At 39.1% G+C, this 25,872-nt stretch overlaps 2 protein-coding genes across 6 annotated transcripts in view; both read right to left on the reverse strand.

The window, feature by feature from the left end:
* Positions 1 to 1,556: 1,556 nt before the first annotated feature.
* otulina (OTU deubiquitinase with linear linkage specificity a) lies at positions 1,557 to 3,701 on the reverse strand. The gene is made up of 3 exons (XM_030757022.1): positions 3,508 to 3,701; positions 3,271 to 3,392; positions 1,557 to 2,086 (listed from the first exon to the last, which is right to left on the reverse strand). Exons 1-3 carry the CDS (start codon positions 3,619 to 3,621, stop codon positions 1,684 to 1,686), a joined length of 639 nt encoding a protein of 212 aa, XP_030612882.1. The 5' UTR covers positions 3,622 to 3,701; the 3' UTR covers positions 1,557 to 1,683.
* Positions 3,702 to 14,786: 11,085 nt separating this feature from the next.
* pou6f2 (POU class 6 homeobox 2) overlaps positions 14,787 to 25,872 on the reverse strand; it is an 81,454-nt gene continuing 70,368 nt past the window's right edge. For 4 of the 5 annotated variants that reach the window (XM_030756039.1, XM_030756035.1, XM_030756036.1 and 1 more), the window contains 2 exons: positions 22,243 to 22,411; positions 14,787 to 18,298 (listed from right to left, as the gene is read on the reverse strand). In XM_030756039.1, the coding sequence (XP_030611899.1) occupies positions 17,791 to 18,298; positions 22,243 to 22,411 (677 nt within the window). In that variant the 3' untranslated portion in view covers positions 14,787 to 17,790. The remainder of the gene's footprint in view (positions 18,299 to 22,242; positions 22,412 to 25,872) is intronic. The other variant, XM_030756038.1, reaches the window with a different exon arrangement.

The raw sequence follows: 25,872 nt of genomic DNA on the forward strand, positions 1-25,872 counted from the left end.
CAGAAAGGCCAAACATTTACCATTCACAGAGCTGAAAGGTGAATATTTGCCGCTTTTATTTGTTTTATATGCTATCACAGCAGATTTGAAATGTGAAAGCTTTCAAACTAGAGGCAATATGCAATTAAAGGCATCACCACCAAAGATTTGTGGAAATTTTACATTTAAAAAATTATTCAGTACACAGTTAAATGAAAATAACACATAAATTAAAGGAAAATGTACATTATTGGCTAGAAAAACGGAGTGTTTTGTTTTAATTTATTGTACATTTTCTATTCATATTAGAGATGCATTCTAGAAAATACTAGAGGACCTCAAGGAAACGAGCCACTGACACCCACTAATTAATACCACTTTCATGCTACCCACCTGATTTAATCTCAAAAGACCTGCGATCTTCTAAATTCTTTAGTCAGAATCCAGATTTTCAACACCTGAAAACAGCCCAGAGCAGGTGAATAAGTCTAACCCCCTCTCAGACCACAGTGCAACAACGTGCAGAAAAGATTGTCCAGGATCAACAACAGCATGCTGCTCATCTCATCTTTAAAATTATCACAGCTTTTTTTTAATATTATACTTAAATATCAAATATGAGCGTGATTTAGATAAGAAGGAAGTTCTTCTTCCTCAAAATAGTGCAAAAAGACCTGTGCCATGTAGAATAACAAAAATAAGGTAAATTTAGGGACTTGAGATGGAAAACTGGAAGTTCATTTGCACTCAATGTGAATATTTCTTTCTTTATGTGAAGTCCAAGTCCATGTTTAGGTGTATGTTTGTTTATATTTATTCCAAAATTAGGCATGTCATTTTGTCAGCACTCTTAAATTAATGGCAACTGTACTTCTTTAAGTTCCCCAAGATGCTTCAGATCTCATCTGAAAGGCTTTTTCCAGTCTTGAAGCTGATTTGGCATCCCAGCTATTTAGCCCCTTGTGAAGTTGTCACCTTGGAGAGTTGTTGCCCCACCCTGCCATCCTATGAGTCATTAAGGTCACGTGGGTCAAGAGGAATGGGTTACAGCTAGCCTTAATCCCTTCCTAAATACTGACCCATGTAATCATAACTGTAACTGACACCTTGGCTCCTGTGACCTGAGCCACTCTAAGGGCCCCAACAGGGGTGAAATATCTCCCCATAAGCTTTTAGAACTGAAGAGGCCTCTTGGGTGTATGGAAGCCTGTTTTCACCGCTGAATTAAAAAAAAAAAAAAGGAAAATTTTGACTTACTAACTGGACTGGACCCTTTGGTGGGCCAGTTCTGGCCCCTGGGCTGCATATTTGACACCCCTGCTTTATGACACACAGGTATGATAAACATCATTGTATAAAATATAATGATCCCACCTCTATCATTTAAGTTGCTAAAATATTTTGAGATATTAAACTAAAACATTTTCCCCTCATTTTTAAATTACACAAAGGGCCTACAAAGAGATTTTTTTAGACTGTGCTTTAATTTGGTAGGCAACAATCTAAACAAGCAGCAGGAAATTTCACTTTATTTCCAAACATTTTTTAAAAAAATTCTTAAATATAAAAATCCATAAGCATATAAAACATTTTATCCATTTTTGTGCTTTTTTTTTTTTTTTTTTTAAAAGAAAGAGCTTCACACCAAGCCTGTTTTCTTTCATTCGTCACTCAAACTCTTTGTGATCTCAGGTCTTTCAGTCACTACAGGTCCTTCAGCTCCTCTATGTGACTGATGAGCTCCTGCGGCATTCCCAGTTCTGACACTACATCCACACAGCGCTGCATGAGGAGATGCAGCTCCCCAGAGGAACCCGAGCAGAGCCTTTGTGGCCTGTGAAGAACATCCAAGTCCATTTTTTCTCCCTTCCTGCAGCAGTCCGACTCTTCACATCCCTCCTCACAGCAGCCCTGACCTGCCTGTTCCACCTCCAGATCCTCCATGCTCTCAGAGATGTCGCTCACACTGGGCGGAGGATTCTCCAGAGCCTTCCTGATACCGTCTGCTACTTGGTCTTCGTGCTGCGTGACCCTCTGCAGGAGGTCAGTCACTGAGGAAGGGACGGGGTTTTCCGGATGCCGGATCTGGCACCAGCACCATATAGCACTGTGAGACACAAAGAGACCACAGTGTCACATACAATGGCACATAAAGGACGCTTCAATGACAGTCAGTACAAAACAGACTCAGGATGTTTCTCTGCAAGAATGAGGCTGAAACCTGAAAGAATTTCCACAGAGGCATGAATGAGGACTTCTCAATTAATGAGTTTTTAGTGTGGTTCCTAAATGTTTTTTTTTTTTTTTTAATATTTTTTTCTTAGGGATTACTTACATGATTTATCCTTTATCAAGCACCTATATTGTATGTTTTAATCAGCAGGGACAACTGACTCTAAACCACACGATTAAAGGCAGAGCACATCCTGGTTGGTGCCTCGTTGGCTACTTTATACTTATTCTAGCTGGATCCATCCTGCCTTATATCAAGAGTTCAGGCTTCTGTACTTAAACGGGCTCTACAGTCACCAGATGTCAATCCATGAGAGAACCTTTAGGAAGCGGTGGAATGGAAGACTCACATCATGGATGCACAGCCGACAGATCTGCAGCAACTGTGTGATGCTATTAAGTCAATATGGATGAAAATATCTGAGGACTGTTTCCAGCACCTGGTGGAATCTGTGCCATGAAGAATTAAAGCAGCTCTCAAGGTAAAACAGGGTCAAACCTGGTACTAACAAGGTCTAACTAATACATGGGCCATGAGTGTACAATAAGCTATATTGACAATGGGTGAATAATTCTTCTCATAACAACAGTTAAAACAGAGAAATTCCAAACTGCATACATCTGCTAAGGCTGAAAATTCCACACAATGCATGAATTGCATCCCTGGATTTGGATCTGTTTGTGATAGTTTCCTGTGAAGGAACTGCACTTGATGTGCTCATGCTGATCCTGGGAATGCCTTAGGATCCCACAGGAGGCCCAGGAAGGTGTGGCTGGGGAGGAGGTCTGGAATACCCTGCTTAGTCTGCTGTCGATGGATGGAATACATGTGTAATCGAGCAGCCCCAGTCATGTTTATCATGGAGGTTTACACAGACGTTTAGGCTCGTGAACCCTCTTTAAAATTGTGTTATCTCTAAATGTGACATCTTATTAGTGGCCTCCGTGTGTACATAAGCATTTAAAGAGAGGCAAGACTGTTTATCGTCTTGCTGGTTTCATTGGGAGTACTGACGCAGTACTCCCAATTTAAGACGTATGATATGATTGACAGTTTACCTGACGATTCCTCTGAGCCGGCCCACGGCCACAGTCTGAGCCGCTGCCTCCTTGAAACCCAGGTTGAATCCCACCTGAAGCGAGGCCTCCTCACCGGCATCAACTCCGTCAACATAACCGTCCTGCTCGGAGGACATTGGACGAGTTAAACACGGAGACACAGCACAGCACGCCGGGTTAAGGGTACCGGTGTGATGAACCAATCTGGGTTTAGTTTCTGAGGTGAGCTAACTTTACCTTCAGTCGCTTCTTCATGTTGGAGGTCCACTCCTTACTTTGTAAACTAAGGTCGTCGGCACTCTCGTCGAAGACATCTTCTCCACTCAGAGACACAGCTTTAACCCAGGACATGATGATTTAAAAACAAAACATACGATTTTTAACGCACTAGCGGCTAAGCGACCCGCCGCTGCTTCTTCTGCTCGTGCTTTTTAAACCACGGCGGAAAACTGCATCAACGCGTGCGCGCCACCGTTTGGCCTGGAGTGATTACTGCACCGACTTGAGCTGCTCTCAGGTCTGCCAGATCAATAAAACAACTGCACAATAGCCTGTGAGAAAAACAACAACAACAACAAAACAAACAAACTTTAAGTGTATAAAAGCACGAAACCACATTCCTATTTAAAACCATGCATGAACCATGCAGGCGATACAATGTTACATTATCTAACAAGGCTATGGGTGCTCAAAAATAGAAAAACATTTATTTAGTTAATTTATCTGGCCAATTACTTTAAAATGTTATGCCAGGAATTGAGACTGGTGGGTATGACACTAAGTAATATTTAAATTATATCAATCAAACTGGCCATCGTTTAAGTTTTAGAATAAATTACTCTGTGAATCAGCGGGAAAATGCAAATAAAAGTTTCCAGTTCAAACTGAGTCATTTAACATTACAGGCAAACAAGGTATGTTACTGCATAAGATTTCAATGTTTATGATCACTTGCCTGTGGTGATTGTCAGTGGTGTTTGCTTCTTTGATTGTTATATTTTTGTGTGTTACATTTATTGTAACTTTTGCTGCCCTCTTGGCCAGGTCTCTCTTGAAAAAGAGATTTTTAATCTCAGTGAGACTTTTACCTGGATAAATAAATAAAAGATAAGTGGAAACACCTAAAGGGAACAGCCGAAAGAAAAAGAAGATCCTTTGAAAGCAGCTCAGATCAACTCTATAGCCTACAGGACCTTATATGCAACCATGCTGCTCAGTGATTCACTGGACCAAAACAACGACAAAAAACCGCAAAATTAATAAACAACAAATAATAATAATAATACAGATAAAAAGCCAATAAAATAAAAATATATTTAAAAACACAAAATTTCCAGGATACATATAGCTAAATAAATAGTTAAATAAAAATTTTAAAAATGCAAAAAATAAAATTAAAATGTTAAAAATTAAAATAATTGATTCATTTTCTTAATTGCTCATCCAGCAGTGTCGGGCTGGAGCCTAACCTATCCTCACCCTGGATAGGTCACCAGTTGATCCCAGGGTCAGGTAAATTATTTTGACTACACATTCACCTTCTGCATGTTTACATGTTACACTGTCGCTTAGTGACTTTCCCCAGCAGGCATTGACAGTTTTAAGCCTCCAGAGGGCGCTAAAGTCCCACTTTAAAACTGAGTGTTGTCCACACTGGGACTACATACATCATCATCATCATCACCGATGCAGCCTGTTTGCTTTAATTCTAGTCATCTGTTTCTGTTTCTTTTTATATTTTTATCTGTCTGCTGCTTTTTAAAATCATCCTAATTACACTGAGGAGGCTTCATCTGACAATACCACTTATTTTATTTTAATGCTTAATAATTGCAGCATACTTATACATACTTAAGTATGAAACCCATCATAATTGTTGATTGCAGGGTTTTGAAGATAAACTAGAAGGATTAAATGTGGGTTCAGACATTTCTTTTGTGTCTTTAATTACTGCCCCGTCAAGATGATTATTTGCAGAGGCAAGGGCAAGTAAAAATTCTCACAGCATCCCAATTTAAATAAATCAAAATGTAACATAGGTGTGGCATGTGTTTATATGTGGCATTTAGCCAGATCACATCAACCAAGAACAACTATTTTAGCCCAAGAACAACAAAAATAAAAAAAAATATACAGTAATGTTACTTTGCATTAAAAAATGCTCCTTAAGGCCTTTTATCTGAAAACACTTCAAGCCTAATGAGTAAAATATGGAAGGAAATAAATGAAAGATAAATGAATGTTGTGTATTTCAGAATAAAACACGTTGTCAGTGTGTCAGAAACCGCTCAGACGCTTGTTTAGTGCTGTCCGGCGCATCTTCACAGCTTCCTGTTTAAGTTTTCAAACAAGAAAATGTCATCCGTCATGACAAACACATTATTCACTCATCCATAATGCATCCCTCCTCCCCTTTTCCCACTGTTGAGAAGAGAGAGTGGGAGAAAAAAAAAAAAAGCTCCTTGTTTTATTTTCAGATTTTCTCATTCTTCATGCCACGCTTTATGGAAAACACGGGAGAGAGTGGACAGCGGGTAAATGCATTTCACCTTGGTGCAGTGCATTTGCAGCCGTGGACAACAATGGCCTTGAGAATACTCTGAGGCCACGGTGGAGTTGTCTCTGTTCTGGAAATGGAGTCGGCCCGGAGGCCTCATTCGCGGCAGCCACACCTTCAGTCCCCTCGCTCGAAGAGTCAAAACAACCAGCCGGGGCAATCACCTGACACATTTCCATCCAATTTCCACTGCAGAATGTGTTCATTTTCAGGCTAATGGCATGTCATTTTGCAGGAGCCTTTGGTCAAGAATTAATCCTGGAATCAAAACAGATTTTCCGGGGAGCAATCTTCCATCAAGTATTGATTTTTTTACACTCACGGAGCCTGTACTCCCTAATTTAACCTGACAGCCAGCAGCACAATGGACTGGGAGCACCTTGGCGTCTCACAGAGGGAGCTCTCCTCCTCCTCCTCCTCCTTCTCTCCACGAAGTGAAAGAGAGATTGGGAATGTGGAGGGGGGGCCTCCCTGATGTATAAAACAAAGAGCACTGGTTACAGAAAAACAGAGAGCTAAAGCTTCCGTCTCTCTGTTTTACCTCTAATTATGTTTTCTAGGATAGTGCAACTTGGGCAGGTAAGGCTGAGAGGGGAAGAAGGGAGAGTGTTCTGGGGCCATCAGCTATCATTATGGGCCTGTTGACATCTGCCTGTCTTTGAGTGATTCTCATCTGTGATTTCCCCTGGCCATTTTCTGCAGATGCGCGAAGAGGGGTTTCATCATGGCCCCATAAAAAAGGCCCAAAGTGTCCGCGCAGGCCTTCACTAATAAGAAAGCAAAGACGTGTCCGACCATGTCACACTCCTCTCCCATCCATATCCGCTCTCCTGATGCCTTCAGATATGCAATCATTCTCTTTTCTCTCCCTCTCTGCCTCTGTGTGTGTTGTAAGTATACTATACCCTACGTAGAGGTCAGTGGGATGAGAGGATGATGGAGGGCAGGGCCAGTTATTTTCCTCCAGCTCTTAAAGCTGCGATGACCCATGCGCAGAAGAGTTGCACTTTGCCAAAGATTTTTTTTTGTTTTTTGTTTTTTTTTTCACACGCTGCTTACAAACTAGCTGACAGAAGGGAAACTATTTCACTTTTTTTTTTTTTTTTTTTATCTGCTGCTCGTATAGCTCATAATCACCCATTTCAGGCAACATACGGTGCAGCGTTTCTCTTTGGTCGCGAGATTAAGGCGCAAGTTTGCAGCACGTTTTCTGGCACTAAATGGATGTGATGAGGCTCCGGGCACAGACACCAAAACTGAATCATTAAATCTTTATGTATACAGTATATGTGTTATCCAAATCACCACTGTTTCCAGGATACGGATGTATTTATTTATTTACTTTCCAGTACGGAAAACAAAAGCGACTGTTTGATTGTGCTTATATGAAGGAACAACTTATACATCTGGTAAATTTTTTTTTTTAGCCCTGAAATGAAATCATCTTAATTTTGGGTTAAATTCCAGTTTATCCATTTTAAATAAAAAGAAGGTGACTTTTTTTTTTTTGCCAAGCCTTCTGTCAGAGGATGAATGATGCAGGTCCTCAGTGTTGCTATGGCTCTGCTCTAAGAGACTGTACAGGAATAATGAAGGTGAACGCTACCAGATTCAGAGTAACAGCAATGCCAAAGACTTTCTGAATTACCTATGTCACTAATGCTGCAAAAATATGTGAAAGATGGACATAGCCACTGTGACATCATCCACTGGTTAGTGAAGTCCTGTTGTGAGGCCTTAGGTTGACCTTCTTTTTTCTGAAACCTGAAATCACAGGCGTGGACTGGATCTGACAGAGAAACAGAGGGATACTCATACTGTATTTGTCAGTCACAAAGGCAGGCCCGTCCTAAAGCGTACCTGACTTTATTGTTCTCCCTCTGGTGGGGACCATAATTTTCAAAATAAAAATCATGTTATATTCAGAAAGACTTGAAACTACAGGCTGAGACCACAAACTCTTTAGGAAAGTGTTTAAAGAGGTCACAGGTCAAGTGAGCAGCAGGGACATTTTCTCATCAATAAGAGTTTTTTTTGCACCCAGAGGACTCGCCCCCTGCAGGCCATTAGAAACAATGCTCGTTTAACTTCACTTTTCAGACCTGGAAGCTAGCATATATTTGTTTACAGTTTACTTTTTGTTGTGTACCATTGAATGTACTGGCAGCTACACTATGTGGACAAAAGTACTAGGCCTCCTACACGTTGCACCAACAGGGTGGAAACCCATGGTGAAGCTCCTGGCTCACAGCTTTTGTGCTGATGTTAATGCCAGAGGAGGTTTGGATCTCCACAGTTACAGTGACCTTTAGGCACTATGCACCTCAGCATATGCACCTCACAAGCACCTCAGTTTTGATGTATTAAAAGTTTTAATTATCAATGTGCAGGCAGATTGCAACATAACTTTAAAACTCAAACCTTTGCCGACTCTCTCAGCTGCTTCTAACAGCCTGTGTTTCACGCTCTTCATCGTTTCCTGTCGTTGATCATAATATGTTTAATTTTGAACACTTTGGGGGTGTTCAAAATTAAACAGAGACAGAATAAACTTGGTTTCATGTTATAAAATAAAATTGTTTAAGCAAATTAGCTGACTGTAACTACTGTAAAACGCACTTTCATACTTAGTCCACCATCGTCAACCTTAAATTTCAAGGGATGCCTGAATCAAATATAATGCAGTCCCTAAAAACAGAGAATCAAGAGGCTCAAAGGAACATTATATATTTAATCAAGAACAAAATGAATTACTAATAGGACCTGCATCTATATTAAACACTTCATTTATAATAAAGATTTCTTATTTTATGAATTTCAGGTAGACAGATGGAAAAGCAGAATTTTATGAGACTCAGCAATAATGGTTTATGGTGTTCTGGCTAAAATCTTGCATTAAAAAGCTGCATGTGAACTTCTCATCAAAAGTTATCGATGATTTTCTTTATAGACTGTGTTTGCGTGAAGCAGGTGGGAAGCAGAGTGAGCAGGCGTGCAGCTGCAGCATCTGCCCGGGTTTGCTTGCGGTACTTTGCAAACAGACTCCTGTTCTAAAACAGAGACATCACTGCCTAAAGCCATCCATTCAAAAACCGGGCTGCTACAAAGTTAAATGGGCCGATGCAATCAGCTGCTCGAGTCAGACAGGTGTCTCTGTAAAGACCAGGCTATTAACTCCTCTACCTGCAAATACCTCACATTGTGTCATTGCTAATAATGCTGAAAAAAGGGCAGGAAAAAAAAACAAAAAAAACAGAAACAAGAGTGAAAGCAAAAGGGATCATATGCATGGCCAACCTCGATTGCATGTGAGGATTGGTAATTGCACCCCCAGAGGCATCTGGGTGTGCAGAGCAGCAAAGTGGGAGACGCCTGAGCAGCTCGGGCTTCACAGTCAGTGTACCAACATCTCAACCCTGAGGAGGAAGTGAAAACAAGAAGGCGGAGGAGCGGAGGGTGAGGGATATACAGACAGTTCATTTACCCAGAACATCAGCCCACCGCGCATTGTCTGAAAGATAAGGAAAGTGAATGCATCATGCCTGATGGAAAACAAAGGCAGCAATTTAAAACCATCTGCATCCAACACATGCACTCTCTCCCTCCACCTTTCTGTTTCTGTGTCCTGACTGATATTGAAACATAATCCATTTGGAGCGCCGACATGTCATTATATTTCTGCTCCCTCTCTCCATTCAGGACAATTTCAGGTGGCTGCAGGTCGAACAGGAATGTTTTATTTCAACCAGTCAGACAGTCAGAGTCTTCACTTTGAATCTGCTCAGAACAAACCCCCCCCAAAAAAAGATATAAAAAAAAGGAGGACTTATAGTTTTAAGGGGACCTCAGCTGCTTCTGCAGGTTCAGAAATATATATGTGTGTATATATATATATATATATATATATATATATATATATATATATATATATATATATATATATATATATATATATATATATATATAAAAACAATAATTCACAAAGATTCAGAGATCAAAACCCGTCTTTACTGGGCGACTGTCTTTACTAGAAACATCACACACCACAAAGGCCCGGGTGTGAAACCTCAGACTACTGTATTCTGCTCTTAGATCTTAGCAAAGAAAGAAAAAGAATCAGATGTAGGTTTTCCAAGAGTTTTCTTAAAAATATGTGTTGAGTCTTCCTTTTTTTTTACTGTGTATTTCTCTAAGCCAACTGTGGGCTGCGGGGGCCCCCCACAGGTGGGGGCGTGGGTGAGCGGGGGGTAAAAGATGAAGGAAGAACTAAATAATGTTTTATCCAAAAACAAAACTTGGATGCTTTTTTTTTTTTTTACTGTTAACAAATGATAAAAAATTGTAGAGCGTGAACTTTTTTTGGCATGTCGGAATAACTTTGTGAAACACTGTAAACTAACTGTTTCAGCTTTAATGCATACTCAGTCACTGGAGGCACCATAGCTACATTTCCTTTGTTTTTCTACTGGCCACTTCATTAGGTACACCTTTCTAATACTGGACGGGACCCCATTTTTCCTTCAGGACTGCCTTAATTCTTCACGGCATAGATTCAATGGTCCATATTGACATGGCAACATCACACAGTTGCTGCAGATTTGTCTGCTGTATAGCCACGATACTCCGTTAGTGCCAAGGGGTCCAAAGTATGCCAAGAAAATATCCCCAATACCACTGATACAAGGTGGGACGTATCTGTGCGTTTATGTTCTGACTCTACAGTCTGAATGCAGCAGAAATTGCGACTCATCAGACCAGGAAACATTTTTTCCAGTTTTCTGTTGCCCACTTTTGGTGAGCCTGTGTGAATTGTAGCCTAATTTTCCTGCTCTTAGCTGACAGGAGTGTCACCCGGTGTGGTCTTCTGCTGTAGCAGGAGACCACACCAGGTGCCACTCGTTACTGTGGTAATGAGCTCCACTCGTTACTTTGGTTGAGCGATTATTTGAGTTACTGTTGCTTTCCTATCAGTTTGAAGCAGTCTGACCTCTTCTGTTCTGGCCTCGGGCATCAACAAGGCATTCTCACCCAGAGAACCGCCGCTCACTGGATATTTTCTCTTTTCTGGATCATTTTCTGTAAACCCTAGAGATAGTTGTTTGCAAAAAAAAAATCCCAACAGATCAGCAGTTTCTAAAATACTCAGACGAGCCCATCTGGCACCAACAACCACACGACGCTCAAAGCCACTTAAATCACCTGATGCTCAGTTTGAACTCCAGCAGGTCGTATTGATCATGTCTACATGCTTAAATGCATTTAATTGCTGTCATAATTGGCTGATCAATCATTTGTCCTGTACCTAATAAAGTGTCTGGCTTTTCTTTGTACTTTTATTACCTGTTTTGTTTCATCCTGACGTGCAGTATGCTAAAGTGAAACTGAAAGCGCATTAATAAAAGAACTCTAAGTAGATTTTTCGAACAGTTTTGTTAGTGTGAGGAAATTCCTTTGTATACATTCCTTTGATCAGCTAATAAAAACAATTTCAAATGTCTTGACATAGTTTGATTCCCTTACAAAAGTATGAAGCGCATCAACAACAGACAGACTTTAGGAAAAGGGTTCAGCTTTCTTGATTCAACAAGATTTAAGTGGTTAAAACTTAAAATTGTGCACAAATAAGAACAAAACTTGTCGGCGTGACACATTCATACCCTATTCACGACTGATTCATGACTGATAAAAAGCTCGACATTTACTCCATAATATATGATGAGAGCTCCTTTTAACTGAGCCGTTAGACTTCAATCAAAAGCCGCGCGATGCTGCCGCAGAGAGGGAGGACGGAAAGTAAACTTTTATCAGCGGCAGAATACAAACAGCTCGAGAAAACAGATATGGGTCAGGAGCTGCATCTGCACAATTACACCCTTAATGGCAAAGACAATGAAAATGGCGCAGATAGAAAACAAAAGAATATCAAATATCTCGCTCGAGCTGCGTACACCTCAGCCATCACTGCTCAAAAATACATCCAGCATTTTGAAATGAAGGGTGGAGAGAGAGAGACAGAGAGGGAGCTGAAAGGAAGACGAAAAAGCATCTTGAACATCAGTTTTCAGTCTAATGTTAATAATTTATGTTGTCTGTGCTTTTTATTATTATTATTTATTTATTTACTACTTTCTTTTCAGCAGCCTGCCCATTTTTCAAAGGCACCACGGACAGGGAAGCTGTATCAAACTTTTGAGTTTAGTTTCAAAAGGCTTTCTCCCTGTTTATTTATATATTTCTGCTTCTTTACACTTGTCTTGCTGTTATTTGGCGAGTCAAACGCATGAAGCTTTGATGAGAAGCAAACCTGACATGCATTCTTCTCTGCTGACCCTAAGCAAATGTAAATAAAGAGGCAAGTATTAAAATATGAGACTCTTTTCTACAGCATCTTCTCTCATCAAAACACTTTAAATGGGCAGTTACATCCATTCATCCACCCTTCCATTAACAAAGGGTCAAACAGGTCACGTGACTCTGCACCACCTCTGATGTGAAAGTTTGTTTGGGGTGATTCAAGATGCACTTGACCATGACCTCCCAAAGAGAGAGAGTCAGGACAAGTTTGATTTTATTTTGATGCTCTTAATAACTTTGAAAAGATGAAAGGAGAATCAGAGATGTTTTTAAAATATTTGTATGTTGCTCAAAACTTTGAACTCAGCAGCACCTTGTACCCGCGCTACAGCGCTTTTTTTTTTTTTTTTTTCCTGAAACACAAAATACAAGCTCAACAGTATTCGGCAGAAAAACGGTAGAGTCAAAATGATAAAAATTATTCTGAATATTTAAGACAATTATTATTACAGATAATTAATCATTAGCATTTAGATATTTATTGTAAAAACAGGGTGAATTGCTGTAACAAAGATTGAGATGGTAGCTAATGTTACTATTCTAAGCAAGCTCGTTGGGTTGATTCTCCATAATTTGATTCAAATAGATTAAAAGATGTACAGTAAAAACAGATTTGCCAACACTGAAATAAATAATTTAATTTATTAAGAGGCAGCTTAATGAATCGAGTCATAACGTGGCTGCTAACTGCTATTTAGCTAAGATAGTTACTGTTAGCTGGACATTAACAGGGCTAATTGCGAAACCACTTCCTCATTGGCTCATGACAATCAGCCAATAAGTATATCCTATATAATGCTACATTTTTAAACATAGCATGACCAGTAACTGGCTTAAATTTTTTATTTGATATGACCCAAAATGAACGAGTGACCCATAAAATCATCAGGAAAGTGTTTGCACAGGCTAAGTCAGAAAGTGTTTATAGGACCGGAAGTCTTTTTGCAGCCACAGCTACTGCCATCTGGTGGCCTTCGGATAGAACACAGGTTTAAGTCACTTCTGCAATGGCTTAATTTTTCCGACTTAGAAGCTACTTCCATATTTTATACTGTCAGTGGTTACAAGGAGTTATTTGAGTTACTGTTGCCTTCGTGTCAGCTTGAAGCACTCTGGCCATTCTCCACTGACCTCTGACATCAAAAAGGCATTTTCGCTCAGAGAATTGCCGCTCACCGGATAATTTCTCTCTCTTTGACCCCATACTCTGTAAACCCTGAGATGGTTGTTTGCAAAAATCACAGTAGATCAGCAGTTTCTGAAATATTCAGACCTGCTTGTCTGGGACCAACAACCATGCCACGTTCAAAAAGGTACTTGAATCACCTACATTCATTGAGGTGTTGCCATGTAGATATCTGTCATAACAAACAGTTGAACAGGTGTTGCTAATCAAGTGGCTGGTGAGTATATATCTCATTAATGTGTAATAAGACGCATTAAGACAGAATCAAGACAAAATTTATCTGCTATCTAGGGGCATTTCCAGAGTTTTTTTGTTGTTGTTGTTTAAATGAGGTGGCACAGGGGGGCCAAGAACAAAGCAGGGGTGCCACAGTACAGTAAATCAAGACTATGTATAGAAAAGAAAATTGTCATTAAAAAACCTCACTGAGCACAGTTTTCAGGCTCATTGTCAGCCCTGTGTCGTATTACTTACTTATTACTTGAAAAGCAGTGTTGCACAAGATTTTGAACATAATTTTGTATTGGGTAACTGTTTTGCAAAGCTGAAAAAAGTCATACAATCAAAATATGTTTAAAGTACCTAAAGTTAAGGTACTTATCATGTAGAATGGCACATTTCAGAAACATATATCAATGCTGCTCTGTCAGGACAAGCAAGGCAAGCAGTACTTGCCCATTGAAATCCAAAAATAGACATCAATTAAAACATACCTAAGTAAAAGTGGTCTTTCTCATTTCTTGTAAAACAGTGTTCTGTCATAAAGCTTTTTGTCTGTTTGCATCCATTCTTTAAATGACTTCTATCTTGTGGTTGCAGTTGACCATTGTCTCTGGAGGCAGGCTCGACTCTGCTTGACCATGAGCCACTGAAATCTGCATGAGGTCAGCAATTTCATGGGTGTGTCTGTGTCCCGTTAACAAAGGATTAGGCTGAGCAAGCTGAGAGGCCAGCAGCTTTTTTTGGTTGTTGTGGATAAACCCCTTGTCTTTGATGGGAAACTGATGCGGGACCAGCCTGCTACATAAGCTGCTGCTGGATCATGCAATGTAGAGGAGTTAGAGTGTACTGTGAAGAAGCTTTTAATAACTCCTTGAGCATGTTAACAATGTCAGCTCCTGCCAATCATATTTCATGGGAAGCTATTGTAGTATGCTACATACTATCATTTCAATTTGTATGTTGTGTCATGGAAATTATACTTTTCTACAGCATAACTATGAATAAAACAGATGCAGGTTCCCATCTCTCTGACTATTACTGTGTTTTGGGCTTACATGGCTGACTCTTATCATAATACACAAACACAAAAGTCATGTCAAACAATTGTTTATTACTAATTATGGTACAAATCAATGTGACAGACTTGAAGCTTTTTTTTTGTAATTTTTGTTTTTTAGAAATACACAAAGTGCTGCTTAACTGACCAAACAGATATTGCTCTATAGATTACAGTTTTCAGTCTATATAAAAAAAATAAAATAAAATAAAATAAACCAAACCAACCTCTGCAGGCTCTTCAGCTTTGGTTTCTAGTTCTTTGACTATTAACAAAATTTCAAACCAGTTTGTCTGTGTTAGTAAAATTTCACACATGTATTTAAGTGGTAAACAAATAATCCCAATTGAGCTAAGAGCAACATTACTGTAATCTCCTTTTTTCCTCTACGTAGGTCTACAGAGCTCTGAAAACTGAGAGGTGAACATATGGCACAAAAAAAGAGAAATAATCCTACAATAATATAAAAGAGATGACTCACATGTGGCTCAGGAGACCACTTCACGAAAATAAAACAATCATGTGTCACGTAATAAAAAAAACCCCACAAGCCTCTCCCTCCACGTTGAAGGTGAACATGGACACACACACAGTGCAGAGTAGTCGTCTTTTCATCTTTTCTACTGACCTGCGGCTGCTTGTATGGCATTTTTATGATTCTCACAAGAACAGTACTGAGGTAAACCTTGGATGAACTAATGTACAATTCTACGCTTCAATCCTTTTCTTCTCAGATTTTTAAAGATTGTCAACATTATGAATCTATTTCTCTGTACAATGTGCATAACTATAGAGCTTTGGTCCAGCATTGAAAAGTTGAGCAAAGGCATAACTCCTTTCTGTGTCGTCTTTTATTTATTTATTTATTTTTTGGTTTTGGTTACAGCTTTATTGTTAAGCTTCAGAACGGATCCACTGCTGCTTTCTCATATCTGTGCAGAGTTGTATTTCTTGGCCAAAGGTTCGCCTGAAGTTAAGTGTTTTTTTTTTTCTCCTGGAAGCAAAATAAAAATGCACAAAATCTGTAGGAGTCAATGCATTTAAAAGAAGATAAAAAAACAAAACAAAACAACAACAAACATCTGTGAAAAGACGTACAGCAGGAGCTGCTGTGGATGCGCAGATGAAAATTTAGTGAAATTCTCCACAGTTTGCAGCTGCCTTCTCTGCTTTTCCAAGACAACCTCAGTGATTTCTTTAAAAACACACACGTGTAAAGCTTCTTCAAGTGTTATTCTACCATTTACAGTGTGTGCGTGTACGTTTTCCAGGCAGCGAAGAAGAACCCGGCAGTGCACAAAAAAAAAAAAAGGACTGAAAAACTGAGATAACCAATGTGACATGAAAGGACATATATCGAGCAGACACATGATTCTGAATAAATTGCATCAAATTTCACCTCACTTCAAATTAAGTTCACTCACTCTGACATGTGACACTTATTCTCAGCATTCACCTCTTTTTTCTTTCTTTTTTTTTTTTTTTTCCTGTGAGGGTTTTTGTAGGAGCCAAATATTTGCAGTGACGGTTTAAGAGGGTTTCTTTTTTGTTGTTGCTGTTGTTGTTGCCTGGATTATTGATGTTTCTGACAAAGTAAGAGCGCACAGGAATGGAGTGTGAATTACTCTAAAAATCAGTGGACAAAAACTGAACACTTGCAGTTAACCTTTTAAATTAAAAGGTTTAAGATAAAGTGTTTTTTTGTTTTTTTTTGACTGTGACATTGACTTAGTCGAAAGGAATGCAGAATACAGTGGAAAGAGCAATTTATCTTTGGAGAAAAGCACATTTGATGTGAGATATTACGGTTATAAAAAAGCAGTTTGGTCAGTGGCAACAGAAAAGCTTCAACCAAACATTTGGTTAATTTCACTTCATGTTTCAAGGTGTATCATGTAAAATAATTATGAAAATTCAGATTTTCAATGCTAATTTTGGCCTTCCTGGTGAAATTTAAATGTAACTATCTTTTCATGTGGCGTGATTTCAAGCATGCACAAGCAAATTGGCTCAAAAAGAGAACACATTTTCATCACAGCAGACACTTTTTGGCAGCTGTTTGACATGACAGTTTTGACATTTTTTTTTTTTTTGTTTGTTTGTTTTGTTCAACTTGACCCACAGAATAAAACACTTTAGAAAAAGGGGAGAGAAAGTCGTGGGAACAGATAAATAAAAAGGTAAAATCTTCCCCCAGTCCTTGAGCTGAAGTTGTGTGTGTGTGTGTGTTCTTTGGCTATCAGGCTTTGGCAATAGAATGACACAGTAGCTCGAAACAAAGCTGCAGTAGACTTGACAGACACTGAAACCCCACATTATCATCATCATCATCATCATCATCATCATAGTTATCATGTGACAGTCCTTAGTTTCTTTTCCTTTTGTCCATCCTGTGAATCAATCTCATGAACTTATTAATAAATACCTGTAAAAGTTGTACAAAGTTACACTGTGACTGAAAATATTTGGAGATGAAACACAAATCAGAGGCAAACAACATTATTATGCAATTGTTTAACAGCAAAGGTTAATTTTTTTATGTCCAAAAGAGATTTTTTTTTTAATCAGTGTGATTTCAATTTGAAGACAGCATCTTTCTTTCTTTCTTTTTTGTTTTTTTTTAAATATTTACATACAAACAATGAAGAAAAAAGGTAAGCGAGACAAAGATAAAATGTATACTCAACCTCACAGATATAGCTTAGATTCTGCCAGTACAAATGTAAAAATTTAGAGCACATTTACATTACAAAATTATTCAGATGCAACAGACTTTGGTAAATAGTGTTTTGATTTGGTATGATCTCTCTACTAAATCCCTCCTGGTGGGAACCAAAATTTTGGGCGACAGTCTGGTCTGTAAGGCCAGAATCTAAAAACTCTTTGAAACAGCACACCGTATGTTTTTACATAATTCTCAGATATTAATCTCTTTTTTCGTGTTTTTTGGTTTCGCCAAGGTAATTTACATAACTGTGGTAATCACACTGACAACACATAGTTTTTGTTGGCAAACTCGTGACTGTCCATCCGGGTGACTTGGGCAACATTTTGTCAGTTCTCATTTCAAGAGGAGCTCATCCACCCTTTGTTGTTTTTAATGGCTGCCACTTTTCCACTCCACTGTTTGGTCAGAGAGCTCGTTCATTTCGGGAGCTCCTCTAGAGAATCAGTGAGAGGGTCCATTGGGGCGGCAGCGCCAAGGTCGGGCTGTTTCAAACGCTTTATTGTGTTTTTCAAGGCTTGCCTCTTGTTGCAGAACCACACACGCACCACCTCCCGGTCATAGTTCAGTTTCTCTGCTATTTCCGTCATTTCCTGTCCAGAGGGGTGCGTGTTCTTCTCAAAGTGGCTGTTGAGGATCTCGAGCGCCTGCGGGGTGAAAGAGGTCCTCCGCTTGCGTTTTTTCGAAGGCTCGCTGCCGATAAACTCAGTCAGGTTCTGCATGCCGGATCGGTGGCGGGCTTCAGCCTCGGCCATCCAGCGCTCCAGAACGGGCTTAATCTTCTGGGCGCTTTTAGGGGTGATGTCCAACTTCTCAAACCTGGCAGGATATAAAAGGCCAGGGTTCAGTTTGCCTGTCAGACTGCTACCTATAGTGTTCTCTTGGGCTTCCTGTGGTAGGAAAAAGTGGCTTCTCAGGATGGTGTGTCTGGGGAGAATTGAGAAAAAAGAATCTTACTTAGGTGCCCTGCCAGAACAAGGGATAAGCTGCCTGCCTTTAAGTCTCCTCAACCAGAATGCCACAGGGACTGAGACTAACATCCAGGTGAACAAACTCTGCATCCTGCACCTGGACACACCTGAGCTGCAGCAGCTCGAGGCGACGCTTTGCCAGTATTGTGTTAATTTTCTGGACGAGGCTCTGGTTCTCTGTCCCAAACTGGCAATAGTGGAACAAGGAGATATCGCCAATAGCTGGAAATCTAAATATTTACTGTATTAAAATTTCTCATGAATCAAAATCACAAAAAGAAAACTATATCCAATTTCTTCTCCTCAGGTGATATAACCCGCCCCCCTTCCAAAAAGAAAAAAAAATGCAGTTAAATATGGCACCATCATTTATTTACAAAAAAAGCTTGAATTATGCATCAAAATGTACATTTAATACATTTTTAACCTTTCTTTCATCTTCTAACAACCTCTCATTTTATATTTAATAAGAATACATTTACAAGTTCCTGCAACTTTAGCCATAATTCCGACTTCAGACGGAGTCTGCATTTTCTCAGGTTACAGGAAGTAAGAGAGGAAGGCACAGTTTTAAAAAGCAATGCTAGCTGGCAGCTCAGTGACTGTCAGGTACACTTTGTTCGGGATATGAACTTTGAATGAGATGTGGTTTATTATGAAAGAGGAAGAAAAACTGGGATTCAACAACTTCATATAGTATAATTTTGTTCAGTTGTTTCAAATGGCAACATTTGTTGCATGGATCTGAATGACAAGAGTGGATTTTTGGGGTAGATATGTCATATAAAAGACATGACAAAGAGTTTGAAAAACAAACTAGCAGCATGTTTGCCTTTTAATTAAAGACACCAGTAAAAACTTTCAAAGGGCGTCCTGACCAACAAAGCTGAAGTGATGCTGTCTTGTGGATATTTGTCATTTTGACAAGAAACATGGGGGGAAAGTCATGGACACGACATTTTATTGTTTCTTAATAAAAAGCCCAATTACAGTATTCAAGTATCAGCAGTTTCATATTTAATTTAAGACGCAAATCAGGACTCAGGATGTTTTGTGACTTTAGCAATATTAAATATTTTTAATTCAAATAGTTTTAACATCTTTATTACTTTTCTAAACCTACATCTTTCCATTTTTCTGGTTGCCATTGCTTCCTTCCACGAGCGCTGGTGGTTTGAGGTTATTTCCTTTCATGTTTAATTTCCTCTCTGGATTATGTCGGGATTTTTTTTGCCTTCATTTGATTTCAGATTATAGAAGTGGCAGAAATTTAGGTAGAGAGATGAAACATAACAAAATTGGTCTCAAACCAGAGATCCTGCGATTCAAAAATAAAAGTTAAGGTTAACCTTAAGTTTAACTACACACTCAGTAAATGTCTATAAATGATTAAGTTCTAATAACAGCTGCTCTTAAAGGCCTAATTTCCAAATATGATTAAATAAATAGGGACATAAGGTGTTTTTTTTTCAAATCTTTTGTAGTGAAATAACTCATCTTAAAACCACACTGAAGCTCTGCTCTCTGTGGAGCAAACAATGCAAAAAAAAAAAGACGATTTTTAATAGTGAGGGGAGCTGAGGCCAAGAAGCCCATGCATGCATGAACTTCCTCTGTTTCTACACCTCTTGGTGCATTCCTCTTTGTCGACAGGCGGTATTATTTATAACCCCATCCTCCTCCTAAACACAGGAAAAAGAGGAGGGCTCCATACTGAGGGGAATACATTAGTAAATATGAAGAGTCACCAGAGACAGGACATTTCATGGATCAACAGGAACCGCGGATACTAAAATGAGTTGAGAGCTGCTCAGCTGGGGTATGCACTCCCTCCTCTAGTGCATCAGCACGAGGGCGCCAGCCTCTCTGGCTCTTCTTAAAAGTACCTAAGGAGCTCTGCTTAGACATGCTGTATGTTTGGACTGAGTTATAGTTTGCTGCAGGGTTTGCATTCAAAACCTACAGAGAGCTGTCTGAGTGGGACATGCCTACAATCAGCCTTACCTTACTTTACTCTCATTTTTACATGTGCAGACTTTTAAATGCAAAAGTGTTACAGTTTCATCACTCAGTGAATAGGTTTCTTATGTTGCTGCTCCTGCTTAACCATAATATGGCCAATTAAATACACTGACTATACCTAAATATTGAACTAACTTATCTGATATTAGTCTGTAATGTGAAAGGCGGCAATAAGATATCATACTTTAGCACAGTGTATTTTTAAAGGATTCTGAAACCAATATGATAAAGCTGGTTGATTTATAAGGGACTGGATGAAAATCAAGTCATTATTTCATCAGTTTCTTAACAGATTTAGCCAGAATATGTGCTGCAGCTCGACGCTTATCAGCACCGTGATAAAAATCTTTAATTTCTTTCAAATTTCTCCTTAGTACTTAACACTGCTTATGCTGTTTAGCTTGTTTTTATTTGCTCACCCTTGCATAAAAATATGGTTAAAAAGCAGTTCATATTTATTTATGCATTTTTTTTTTTTTTTACTTAATTAGTGGGGACAAAACTTGAGCTCATTCTCAGCAGCTTGCAACAATTATTAAAAATGTCCCTCTTAAACCCTGCAATTAAAATGGGAGCTATCACTTTTTTTTTAACTTTCAATTTTCCTTGATTTCACACATTTTCCCAAAAGAGGACATGCAGGCACATCCCCGGCTTGAAGTTGCCCTCATGTAAAGCCTGTGCCTGTTTAGATAAACTAATAAAGTGCCTGGAAACATTGTGAGCAATGAAAGCAGACAAGATGGAAGCATCTGTCAGTGTCTGTTCACTGTCTACGTTGCAAACCGCAGCCCCAGAGCTACTGTGACGTCCCGTTTCCTCCTCAAACTTCATGTCTGTGTTGATGTTAACTAAACTAAAGCATGTGAAGTTAGCCCCCCCCACCCCCCCGCTACTTAAAACATCAGGACATCATGTCCAATGTCATACAAACAACAAAAAAAATTGTCTTAACGGCGCAAATAATAGCCCACAGAGTGTTTATTTTTGAAGCTAATGGCTTTTAATGTGCGTTATAAATATTTGAATTATGCCTGGCTGTAAATATTTCATGTGTGATTTGAAGATTTTAAACATTAGCGCATAAGAACCCCCCGCTCCTGTACTGTTTCACATTTTATCGGCTGTTTGATGTTGATGCGATGAAATTTTTAAAGGTGCGTGACAGTGCCGCGCCACATAAACAGTGCAGGTCATCAGCAAAGCGCGTGCACTGTGAGGGGACATCACATCTAATACAGCAACAAGATCAGGGAGTTTAACTGAAAGAAATGGTTGTTAAACAGGCTACAGCTTTCATTAGTCTAAACACTCAAAATACTTTGTTTTACATTTTTACACAACTGAGTCCTCTTTTCAAAGCAATATTTGGACACCATGTGGCCCAATTATTCTGTCTTGAAAGGGAAACGTGGCTCATTTGGTGTCTTCATGCAAAACGTTAGTCAAGTGGAACAACAGGAGGAACAAAACACTGATTGTCTTGATAGTCTCATGAATATATAATGCCCCATTTATGACTAAACTGTCCTCGTGGAAGCAGTAAAACACGGCAATCTTATTAATACATCATCGCTGTCAAGCTCTCTCATGTTTGGGAAGAGTGAACAGGAGCAGGTCTTAGTAATTATTAAATGCTTTAAGTGCTTCATGTAATACTTGTGTATGTATTTTGTATAAGTGACGGCCGGCTGTCATGTCAGGGGAAGGAGGTGAGTACAGACATGAGAGCTTCATTTGTCAGCCAGTTCTATATTTTAATATCTTAATGACGTCTGTTAAAACACAGATTAGAGCACCAGACAGCTCATTGAGGCTGCACTGCTTTCATTGATTAGAAATACTGGTAATTTTTTTTTTGCCTGTGTTTGTCCTTACCTGCAGATGGCAGACTGGCTGTAAGCCGGCCCCTCGGCTGCACTGAGCGCCTGGCCCACCTGAGTCTGTGTCAGGCCCAGGGACAGCCGGCGGATCTTGAATGCTTTGGCGAATTCACGAATCTCCTCCAGGTTGACCCCGTCCACCTCGCTGGGGGCGGTCTGCGGGTCTACAATACAACACACGCATCTCATTTTATTAGCCCTCTGCTCACCTTATTTTTCAGAGTGAATGAGGCAAACATCCAGCCATATGCGATCATGATGCCTCTAAACAACTTTAAAAGAAAATAGTCCTGCTCTGGGTCAGAACTTATTATTTCCCTCTACACATATCTGAGAGATGTTTTGAAGAATAAACTCATCTGAGGTTTGAATACAGGTGTGTTACGGCTTTGGCTTTGCCAAGTGTAAATCTTTAATCTCACATATAAAAGCATATGGGCAAAAAACACACCTTACATGGCTTGTTAATTCAAAAGAAAGACAGATGGGCGCTGCAGTACTATAGCTTTCTGTATGAATGCACATATATTCTGGAGCTGGTTTTCTCTGATAAACATTAAAGAATGTATAAAGAAATTATTTCACCCATCTGACCCTTAAGTCGACACAGTTCAAGCCTACAAAGCAGCGGCGAGCCTCGCTCACAAACGATACGCAGCTTTCACACAAAGAGAAGCTGTTTGCGAAGCTCCGCATTTGAAAACTTCACTGAAGAATTTCCCCGCTAATAAAAACTGATTTCACATTGTACATCAATGTCAGGTGCCCTGGCATCCTGCTTACTAAAGCAAAGTTTGTGCCTCTGAATTATTCATCTTGGTCATTATCAATGAATTATTAAAGGAATCCTCCAAGCGTATTTAAGCAAAAATCTATGGGGCTGCCATCTCGCTGTGCCTCATAAGTGACGTGTAGCGTACGCGCCGCGCTCCACACGTGTGAACATGCCGAGGACTCACAGCTTCCCATCATCTCCACGGTGATGAGCATCCTCCCATCGTTCCCACTGGAGCCTATTTACTTAGCGGTTTGAAAGAGTAGCGGCAGCTGGATCCATATTTTTTCTTTACTCAAACATGATTTAAGATTAAAGCCCTCATTCTCATTTGCTTTACAATAACGAGAGCCCTCACAAAGCAGACAGTTTAGTGGATAAAAGGTTCAATTTTAAAAACAGTGAATGAAGGAAAGGAGGGTGGCTTTAAGCAATATGCTTTTTACTCTTAATAATTACAACAGGACAAAAATGAGTAAAACAATCAATTCATCTGCTCAAAAGGAAGGGAAAAAATGCTGCCTCCATAAATTACAGGCTAGACTCAGGCTATTATGTGCCAGTGTTTGCCTTTCAGTTTAGCAGAAAAATACTTTCTTCTATGCTTTAATTTTTGCTTGCAGTGCTAATAAGTGATGATGATGTTTGTAATGTGGAAATCTAGACAGGAAACCCCGACCCAGTTTCACAAAAAATGACAGAAAAGTGAAAGTGTGGACACCAGACATCAGATGTATCTGAACACGTGATCTGAGCCCACGGGTCTCTGCACTCACACATAGTTAGTAAGCAACTTTTAAACCATTTTTCAAATTTTTTTTTTTAATTCAGACATCTAAAGCTGTTTTTTCAGGAAGGAGCAGTCTGGATATATTGTAAAGACAATGTTAATGGTGTTGCTTACAGTGATGAACCTGCAGTATCTGCATTATTGGGCATTTCAAGTCATTGTTTAGCTTTTCTATAACTTTGATGAACTGTTTTACACAGTATGTGCATCCATACCTGCATTAGGTTAAGTTAATCCTAACACTCTTCCAGATTATATTGAGCAGGGCACTTTATTCCGGTTCAGTGGCTCAACTGTCCTCCAGATAAATAAGAGTGAAAAATTAAAACAAACTCAATAAAAATATTGCTGGCGTTTGTCTTTCTATTAACAGAAATCCTGGCCGGCAGATGCAATAGCATTTCATCTCCTTTAGCTCCGATTCTGTCATGGGATTTTGCTTTGCTTATGAATTCTGTAAGTGATATTGAGAGGAAGTGATATGGCTCGTACTCAGCATAAAACATTAATTTCATTTACCGCACAAGTGATCCGCTATGATTTTTGTGCTCACGAGATGTTTTCCGAGCTGCGAGTAAACATAAACTAAACACAGAGTCCACAACAAGTTGATCAATGGCGACTTTTTTTAAAATTAGATTCAGTGGCATTGTAGCTGCCTTTGAAATGAGTTTACATGGAGCTTAAAAGAATCGACTCTGACAAATGAAATTTATCTGAATAAAAGAGAGTTTTTAAAGGCAATAGCTGCACGCTGACAGGCTGTGGACCAGTGATTTATAAGGCCCAGCCAAAGGCCTACGCACCGGCAGAATAAAACTTATGTTCATTTTACATAACAGACGCCAGTTTGGATTGTCTAATAAACCAAAGAAATGACAGTAAAGGAAAAAATAAAACAATCCAAGGAGGCAGGGATCAGTCAAAAGCTGTCCGCACAGAGAGTAATGAAGATGTGAAGTAGAGACACTAAAGGTTTGTTTATTGGAATAAGAAAAAAAACTTGATTTAGTTAATGTAGCCGTTGTTGTAGCTTTTTAAAATTTTTTCTGGTTTTGATACATTTGTTTCTGAGATCTGAGTCATTGAATACTGAGAAAATCTTACAGTCAATCAATCTGATTGAACAGCAGTGAACCGATCCTACTAAAAATATTGCTTATGTAACACTGTAATCTATAAAAAACACCACAATAAGCCACACTGCAGGACACTATGGTTTATTTATGGTTATCCTTACATAAATCCAGCTAATGTTTTAACCCACAGCTGAAGACAATCTCGAACACGTACCCTATGACTTCCTGTGCCTTTTTTCTCTTTGGAGGAGGAAGTCCTAAAAACTACAGTGCCCAGCAGAGAAACTAGTTTTGTCTTTATTTGTTTTATTTAGTTCTAAATGGTTGTTTCTGTGGTGGATTTGCCTGTTTTGATTATTTAAAAATGCTCCATTTTGGTCTGTTCAATGTTAGATTTGTGTTATTATAACTAGTACATGCCCATTCTACAGTTTTGTTTGGTCTCTTATTTTAGTGATTTGTTAGGTGGTTGTTTTGTGGATATAAATTAGATATTAATGTCATGAATGTAAAAATGATACAATGCTTTTATAAGGTGTTATATGTGCATAAATGCTAAAAAAATAGGTCATTTCAGTCTGTTAGCAGGTAGCTGCTATCTGACATAGTCTGGCTGCTCAGCTCCAGCTTATGTAGGAGCAGTCTGCAGACAAATGGAGATTGAGTGTATTATAGTATGTTATGGTTGGTATTTGTCAAATTGTAAGTTCAGAGCACAGTGAAACTCTCATGGATTAACTTTTTTTAACATATAGTTCAATATATAATACAAAACACTCCATACCCAGTATTGTGGAAGCTTCAACAAAGGCTCCTAGTTCTAGTTTTGTTGATAAATCTGACCAAAAAAGACTAAAACTGAAGACATTTCCTGTGTGTATGTTTTTCCTAATGTCAAGTTTTTAGTTTAGTTTTGATTAACTGTAATAACCTTGGTGCACAGCTGTTTTTAAAGCTTCGCTTTTAGTGAGTATGGTTGGA

The sequence above is a fragment of the Archocentrus centrarchus genome, chromosome 20 (genome assembly GCF_007364275.1).
Source record: "Archocentrus centrarchus isolate MPI-CPG fArcCen1 chromosome 20, fArcCen1, whole genome shotgun sequence".
Classification (NCBI taxonomy): domain Eukaryota; kingdom Metazoa; phylum Chordata; class Actinopteri; order Cichliformes; family Cichlidae; genus Archocentrus; species Archocentrus centrarchus.